General features: G+C 36.3%; 1 protein-coding gene across 1 annotated transcript in view; it reads left to right on the top strand.

Moving 5' to 3' along the window:
• The first annotated feature begins 187 nt into the window (after positions 1-187).
• LOC139979948 (uncharacterized) overlaps positions 188-9415 on the top strand; it is a 103571-nt gene continuing 94343 nt past the window's right edge. Inside the window, exon 1 of the mRNA XM_071991206.1 lies at positions 188-436. Coding sequence (XP_071847307.1) covers positions 311-436 — 126 coding nt within the window. The 5' untranslated portion in view covers positions 188-310. The remainder of the gene's footprint in view (positions 437-9415) is intronic.

The raw sequence follows: 9415 nt of genomic DNA, 5'->3' as shown, positions 1-9415 counted from the left end.
ATTTGCTTACAATTTTGTTTTTCACCCCTACATTTAACTTAATGGAATAGTCGAAGGCTAGGCAGCAGACTACATGTTTACCTTCTAGCATGACAAAAATCGATTCCAAATTGTTTGCGTAGTACCCAAACAGTGTATAAAATTTTAGATATTGTACTTTTATTTCATGGGCCAGGGGTTATTACTTCACAGGTCTCCAACGAAATTTGAACCAAATATGTCACTGCTGAAATTTTTGTAGGGCTGCCCGTTTTCCCCCAAGAATTTGTTATTATCTTCTGCACCCAACTCGCTCCAAAAGTGTACAGTTATGAAGTCCAAGGATGAAGCTGATTCTTCACCTTCGTTTTTTGAAATTTGTTTATATGGTGGAAGACCCTGGGGGTTTTCTCTATCAGGCGGCTCGGAACATCACTGTCCACTGACTATTACAAAGGTATTACTGTGACTAGGCTTATTAATATTGTCTCCCTGTTGCCATTATATGGCAATAGGTACTAGTAATAGGCTATCTAGACCTATGTTGGGTAGGCCTAAAGCTAAAACTGATTATTTTCAGTAGACTTTTATAGGCCTGAATAATCAGTATTAAATAAGTTTGATGTCTCAATAGCCTAGGTGTTTGAGAGATGTAGCGTAACTCTTTGAATGATGTTGCCTACTTTGGTAAAAGTAGGCCTAACACTCACTCAGTAACAGATTAGTAACACTGACTAAGTAACAACAGGTAGCCTAGGTGAGATTCACATCTTGAATTATTAAGTCAGCCTAAAGTTTGGCTATTTGGTTATTTTTGTCCAATGAAAAGAATATGAAAACATTTTAAAATGACTGCTATTTGCAGAAGGAGATATAATAATTTGAGGAATTCATTTGACAATGAATAAAAGTTGCCAGTTCGTTATTATTAAGTAATAAATTACTCCACTATTACTACTTAGGGCCCGAAGGCATAGGCTAACCTGCTCACATCTGAAGTGATCTTGCTCTCACAGTTCCACATTCTAGTAAAGAGTTAAAGAAGACATGCATGGTCTTTGAAGGAACTTGTAACATTTTTGGTGGTTTCATATTTGACAGACTGCAGAAAGGGGTTAGCCTAACCCCAACACTATATACACATAGCCAGTTTGACTGACAGCTTTACCCATATAAAAAAGGCCTACATTAAATCCTGCAGGATCCTGCGGGATTTTATGCAGGATTTATGCAAGGATTTGGCCACATTCTGCATGCTTATGAAGGATTCCTGTACATGCATCATAGATACTTTTGGCCTACTTTGAAGAATCCAAGCACGGTTACTTCCAGACTGTTTGCTGTCCATATGTCCTAGCAGACCTACCTTTTCAGTGCATAAAATATATTGGGAAACAGTGAAATTGGGATGAAAAACCTAGACAGTAATGTTAAAAGAGAAAGAAAGTTTGCGTCCCAGGGGCCCAAGCCCCCAAAACTGTTTGCACAACTCCGTGGGAAAAAGGTTGCGTCCCCATCGAACACCAAATGCTTTTATTGTATAACCTACTTTTACTAGTGTAGTTGCAAAGATACGATCGTATCACTGCCTATACTTTGTGCATGTTATACACAAATAGGGCAGATGGCCCAGTGCCTTAGCCTCTTGTTCACCCTGCCGTTTCAACCAACTTAACCCCCACCCCCTTCATCCGCCTTTGTACAGTACTTCCGTACGCACCAAATCCCTGTACCTACAGTGTGCATATCTCTCGCTAAATTCCACACAGTTCACTGTACTACTGCATGTACATAGGCATGTTCAAACTTCATTTTCAACTACACATGCTCAAACCTGATCCAACATTTATCCTGGGCTCTTTGCAAACAATCACCTCTAACAAAATTATAGGAGGCCTATGTGAATTTAGCTTTTTACGCAATGTCGATTAAAAAAAAACTTCAATGGCTACTTTTGACGATGTAGGAAGTACAGTAGTTTACACACGAACGTTGCACCCAGACAATTTACTGAAGCACATGGTCAATTTGACAGTGAAAAATTCATAGATTGACTCAACCCACAACATTTTCTGATCAAAACAATGATTCAAATATGAGGTGATAGTCTCGGAAACAATTCAAGTGCATCTTCGTACCAGGAGAGATTGTTGTCAAAAGTGATGTACTCTAGATGTGACAACAAGGCAACATGTTATGATATTTGAGTGCACTCATATGAACGCCTATACCACAAACTTTGTTATCTCTACACAGGGGAAAGTAACGTTGCAAGAAATTGTTGTTAAACGACATACTTCGTTGAGCACTACAGATGCCAGATCTGTTTCCAGACAATAGATATAAAGGGACTATTAGCCAATCAAATCATGGGAATTTTGGAAAAGCATCATTGCATATTTTAGCATGAAAATCTCCGTAATGGAGTGTTGTTAACCCTGTACCTTGCGGTTGCTTGTTATGATATATTTATTTTCAAACTATTTCAGTGATCTGTAGGATATTGAGAAATTCTGGTTCTTGTCAGAAGAAGTTGTGGTTTTCTTAAAAGAAAGAATGAGAGATGTTCATTCAAAGGTGCGTTACGTTATGTTTTCCATTGACCTAGTTGAGAGTGCCTACTTGGGGTTTGTTTCTCAAATAAAAAAAAGGTTTGCGATGCAAGCAATTTGAAGATGTTGGGTTCCTGGACAAAACATTGCATCCCCGGATGGACGGACGCAGGTTAGTAACAATGCTGCTAGGTCAAAAGCCCTGGAAGTATCAGGGAGAGAAGTTGGGAATTATTTTTTCCCAAATTTGTGTGCTTGTTGAAAGTATACATTAAGGAAGCATCATATCATGGTTCAACTGGAAGCTTGTCTCAAGTTTTTTTTTTTGACATCCTAATTGTAAGATTAAAAATATATATTATTTAGTTATCACTGAAGTAGTTGTATTGGCATGTTAGTATTAGAGGCTGAGCAATGCATTTTAAGTTATTTGAGCAGTATGTATCAACAACATTGGATTCTTAATTTGTTAAGGTACAGTAGAAATAGTTATTCATAGCAGTTGAAGCTATTAAACATAATAAGTTTATCAAACTGCCATTTGGATTGTACAGTACTGTGAGTATAAACTCTGTGTGAAAGTATAATGCTTTTCATGATGAAAGAACACATGAAACTCACCACCTGAGTCTAAGCAAATCTACATTTTTTGCTATCTGAGCTAAATATAGTACAAAGCTAAGATTAGGAATATAATTTGTAGTTCCTTACATCCATTTAGAATAAACTTGAAATGATAATCAGAATTGTTTTCTTCGTAAAGTTCTGTACATTATAGTAGATTATCCATCACAAAGGGTGAGATGTAGCCTGTATCATCTTGGTCGTTATGGATGGATTTAAACAGTCCACTTGTAAGTTGTTGGCAGTACCTACTAATTGCGCCCTCTTTTTGCACATTATTTTGGTTGATGATGTTTCCTTAATAGAGCTTATGGTTTTTCAAGAACTGCTTGATACTTAAGATTAGAAAAACATGTTCTAACCTGCACCTCCCATTTCCCCCCACCCCGATCTCCTATTTTTCCAATGTGATTTCAACATCCTATATTACAGCCATCAATAATACTTGTGAAAGGAATTGAATTAAATTTGTTGGTCATCTCATATTATCTAAGAATGCAAAAGTAAGGTCACGAACTAGTTGTTTTTCTTCCTGCAAATAGCTGCGTGTCGTGTGGATTGAATGCCTTGCAAATAGCGTGGTCCTAAAGCATCGATAGTTGTTCACTATAAGTACTTTAATCCAGAAATCAATACATATATGCAGTACCGACAGTTCACACAAAGTCTAAGAAACAAAAATATCTCTAACTTTCACATGAATGTTGGCCATGGTTAGAACTATTGACACAAAAGCTCTTCCACAGTGTGAAAATCTCTTTTCTCATTGGTAGCTTAAATCTTCTATTGGGATGAATTCTTCACTGAACCTTTTGCTATACACAGATCAATATTTCCCCTTAGAACTGCATTCTATGCTTTTTGTGTGATAAGACCAAAGGCCTTTTGATATAAAATGTTTTGTAGACTGACAGATATATGTGGACACATCCAAGAGACCGGTTGATGGTTTAATTGGTTGAACAATTAATAATATTGGATGATTGACTGTTCTTTTAGTTAATCAATAAAGGTCCATTTTGGCTTTCAAGAGCTACTTTATATCCTTTGACTTGAAATCATTGTGTGATGGAGTTTGACATTATTGATAATCTCTAAATCAGCAGGTCACAACAAAGGCCTTTTTGTCACAGCAATCACCAATCTATTTACTAGCTTTAATTGTCATGATTTATTGTATCAGCATTTCTATTGTCGCATTTCGCTTATTATCTACTGACTTAACAATGGCTGTATTAATGCCTAAAATGTTCACAAAGTTTTAACACGCTAATTCCAATATTTCTTTAACAATTTTGGAATAAATTTTCATAATTTTGTGACAACCTTGTGTGTTTGCACATTTTACATAAATTTTTGCTTGTACAGTATATGAAGTATTGCTCCTTGTTAAAACCTGTTCCTCCACGGAATTGTTCTGTCTAGAGATAATCATTTGAACTTAAAGTCTCAGTACGTGTTTGCTGATGAAATTCGGAAAACAAACTTCCGAAGCAGATTCAATGTTTCTTGTTCTAAATGCACTCTGACCAGGTAGGTTTAATGGAGAAATGCTGTCACAATCGAAAGAAAGAAATTTATTTTCTGTTGCCCTTGATGGCGTGATTTACCGTAAAATCACTGCGACCGCCCATATCAGTATATTCAACACACAAATTTAACCTACATATATACTTGTATCGTCCACTTTTTTTACCCAATGGCAAGGAGAAAATGACTAAAAACACCTGTTTATTCATTGCAGTGGAATGAAATGACTCAATTTCACAAGCTACATCAGTAAGACCAAAAGAAAGATACTATTCAAGGGAAAGGACCTAACACAGACTAGCCACAAAAGTGCAACCGTCATAAAGAAACCAGAGAGATATGATTGGCGCATTATCTATTGGGCGGGGCTTGCACATTTTGATTGAGGTTTGTAGAATCTATGGACATGTTAATAAATCTGGCAAATTTATTCAGCTCAAAATGTCTAACCACAGATAACTCAATCAAAATAATGACTATTGATATGGAAATTGTATAGAATGGTGTCATTTTCACTGAGCTTTTAGTGCAGTAAGCTGGAAAGGTCGAAGTTTAAATTTGGCAAACACATACTGAGGCTTTAAGATTATCAATACACTCTTGTTTTTTTTTGTGCCTTTCCTGCTTCCAAGTTTAGAAAAAAATCTGTCTGTATGTGCCATCCTCTTTCTTAATTATCTCTAGATGTAACATACAAATTTGGTTTAAACATAAATTTGACCCCCATTATGACGAGGTCAACCTGGTTAGCCCTGTGTTAAACCCGGAAAGAAATTGTGATTTCCGGGTATCACTTAATCTACAGGTAACCAAAATTGTCTTCCTTATCTTACTCCACTAGCTCTGTTGTGAAAGTTTCTTCCTTCCTTCTGTAACTGCTTCATTAGCTGAGCCTGAGACTTTTATTGAGCATATTCTATGTATGTAAAGTATGTTTACAGTGCTGTTATACTGGTTTACAAACGTGCACACTTGCTACATTGTAAGGAGAATCACAACCAATCCTCAGGTTGGAGAAGTGATAAATTTTCTTTTCTCTGTTCAGTTTATTATCCTTGCAATTGGTATGGATTACAACACAGTCATTATGTACAGTAAAGTACTTACAGTACACAGTACATATATGTAGATCATAAGTTCCCATAATTTATGTCTAGCAGTCTGTGGCCTTAAAAGCCTGCGAAGAATGGCCGTCTTTCACGTAACAGTACTTAATGTACGAGATATATACAATACTACTGAATGTTGTCCAGCAGACCAGCACCGTACATACTGTAGGCCTCCTAAGTACAATCTAGTTTCTCTGCTATGTGATGAAGTATATATACTGCATCGTACAGTTATGCCATCTTATCATTATATTTCATTTATTAGTTATAATTAATTAGTTATCCCATAACGTGGCAAATTATTAGCCAACACATTGTTTACTACAGACTACAGCACATTGTTTTAAACATGTTGTGAAGTTACACTGAAATAAATAATTAATAGTAATTAGCAAAATATTCAGTACTCGTTCACGATCAACATTTTTGAATTACGGTTATTCATTTTCAGTCGAAATAACTAAAATGACAATCAGGAATAGTCAGACAAAAACAGATGAAAAATTCTGTTCCATTTTGGTTGTAAACGGCGAGTATTGAGTAATGTTAAAGTTGGATATAATTAAGCTCTGTAGTCTTTATATATACGTTGTAGAGTTGAGTGACCAGTAATGGACAACTTGTATGCATCTATGCCATTCAGGGAAAGCATTGACTGTGTGGCAATATTCATATCATTTAGGGGGGCCTCCTAGGTTGGTTAAATCTTAGCAAAGAAGGATAGCTCCTGACAGACTGTATTAAAGTGATGTTTCCTGTCACTGTGGAAGATGTTGAAAGTGTGAAATAATATACTGTAGCACACTGAACTTTATATCATTTCTGTGAATATAATAAAATAGTACTTATATAGCGCGTTCATCAGCAACGCTGCTCGAAGCGCTTTTACAGGAATTGAAACAATTAATATACGTACAGGAAACATTTAAAATACAGGAAACAATCAAAAGCAAATAGTAAAAAAATATCGCCTAAAAGGTATAAACCAAGCAGCTGGACAGTACTCAAAGGAGGATCCAGAGAGGAGGGGGGAGGGCAGTGGGGGCGGGGTAGGGTGGGGAGGCTGCAATTGTTAAATGGCATTGGCACTAAATGTAAGTTGCAAACAATTTCATTCGGCAAGGTACATTACTACTGGAAACATATAGCACATGTATGTGCTTGGTTTGAGGCAATTCCAAGGTTTCTATTTACGGATACATAATTCAATTTCTAATGCATTGCTATTTTAGTACAAATCTTTGTATCTACCAGTACGTTGTACCCTAGCCCCCCCCCCTCTCCCCACTCCATGAAATCCTGAGATCCACTACAAGTAATGAATTTAGAGATTCTGTAAAGCTGATTTTTAGGCAGATATGAGAATCTCTCAAGCATTGGTTCTAGTGTATGTATTTATGGCTGACGGGCACATTACAGTAGGTCTATGCATGTGATGTATTCAAATACTTACTACTACTTTTTTATTAGTTGTTGTTTCATAACTGTTGAAAGATACAAGTTTATTTACAGTGTGACATTGTACTTTTTAAATTTAAACTGCAAATTTCCAATTGTTGACTAAATTATATTGAAGTCTTTCTGTGTGACCTCCATACGTATTTTATTGTGCTATTTAGTCATTGTATCTGGTAGTATTACTAGTATATTTGCGGTCTTCACAAACTTACTGTATATTTTTCAAGTGTTGGTGATACAGATTCAACCCTTGAAGCCAAGAAATACTGTCCTTGTGTAACCAGAAGTTTTCAGTAAAATCAGTATTATCATAAAGTATCCTGCATATTTGGCGATGAGAGAATGCAACAAACAAGCCGGCTTGACAGCTGAATATGTAGTTACTCTCTGAACCTTATAATCTCTAAATAAAATATACTGTAAACTTAGGTAATGAACATCGTTCCGGGAGGTACAGCATTGCATCCCACACTATACACTTTTTGCTGTCAATTATGCAAAACATACATGCAAAACATACGTTCAAAACATACATATAATGACAAGTTGTAACAATGTTACTGTACGCTCATTTGACTTTCCCTGAGGCAAATCGTTTAATAAATAAAGAGACCTTTGATCTGCAGTTCGTTCCAGCTGCTGTTTTATGCATAGCCGAGCCTCTCGTCAAGAATGTGAAAGGGTGTTTTCATCAATATTAACAGATGCTATATTAGGCATATTTATATAGTATGTACTGCATGTGGTAGTACAATAGTATCACGCTAGATCAGGGACATTACCCTGACATTGTAAAATGCTTCAAATTGTTTTCGCTTATCAATGCAATATATATTCCACTGAGACTTTATTAGAAGTGAAAACACATTCTTGTGCAAGAACAAGTTTGACATGTAAGGGTTTGGTAATATTCAGAAACCAATATTGAATTATGCAAGGAAATGCATGTATGTATTTATATCTATATGTTGGGGGAGGGAGGGATGGAGGGCGGGGGGGGGGGATAGGATAGGAGCTAGGTCCTTTCACTAACAATGTTTAATAGAAAATTGCATAGAAAAATCGTGTGAATCATAGAAGCTGCTCTGTGTAGTGCTTTTGAGTTACTAGTGTCGAGGTGCATTTTTCAAAAATATGTACAGAAACGTTAGTGATCATTGATGTATGAATGGATTGGTATGCGGTTAATCGTTCCTTTTGTAACGATAGTTATCGAACTTTATAATAGCATGCATTGTGAATCATTTAATCATGCATTCTGTTGGACCAATGCTTTAAAGCAGAGCCCATATAAACAGATCTGCAGGTTGGTAGTGCTGGATACGTTACTCCAAAGATAATAATAACAATAATAATAATCAACAGTCATTTTTACGACCCTTTAGCGACCACAAATGTGGGAAAAAAACCCGCAAGGGCTTATGGATTACAACTAACACCTCGGGTGGCTTCCAGTTCAACATTTTAACTCAAGTTTAGAATCATTTCAATCTCGAAAGTCATTTCAGATGGTTAAACCATAGATTGCTCTTGGATGAAAAACCCACTTGAGTATGACCCGGCAGGAAATCGAACCCATTGCTTCAAATGCCACCGCCTTTATCCACTCGTCCACAGCACCGGTATATATCTCTCGTTTTGTCGGGACGTAGGTTAACTGGTAGCTGGTATATAAATTTAAGCCCTTTGATACCGAATAGATTCCTGAGGATGTGCTGGTGGTTCAAACTCCTGATTCTGTGATTACCAACAATGTGGATCTCCAGCCATGCACTAAATCAACAGAGGGCGCTATTATATCGTTCCTTACTAGTTCCCCAAAAATTGACAAGCTGCACTTCAGATGATAAAGTCTTTGATAATTAGAGGCATCTGGGTATACTTCACTGATCTTTACATATGAATACAAAAGACTATAGATATCAGGATAAGAAAATTTCCATTGAAGGGGTTCAAAATATAAGGAATTTCGTATCCTCAGCAAGTTTTTGACTAATTAATGAGTTTTAAGTCCAAATGAAATATACAAAGGTCTTATTCGGCCTGACAGACAAAATTTGTTAACAAGAAACGATAAAATTGTTTATTGACAAACAAAAACAAAATTTGGTAGTGTAATGTTCGCTGGCATTATTTTAGTTCAACTGTCAGTGAAAACAAGGG

Source organism: Apostichopus japonicus, chromosome 14 (genome assembly GCF_037975245.1).
Source record: "Apostichopus japonicus isolate 1M-3 chromosome 14, ASM3797524v1, whole genome shotgun sequence".
Lineage (NCBI taxonomy): Eukaryota > Metazoa > Echinodermata > Holothuroidea > Aspidochirotida > Stichopodidae > Apostichopus > Apostichopus japonicus.
Note: the sequence above shows the minus strand (reverse complement) of the source record. Positions and strands in the feature narration are given on the sequence as shown.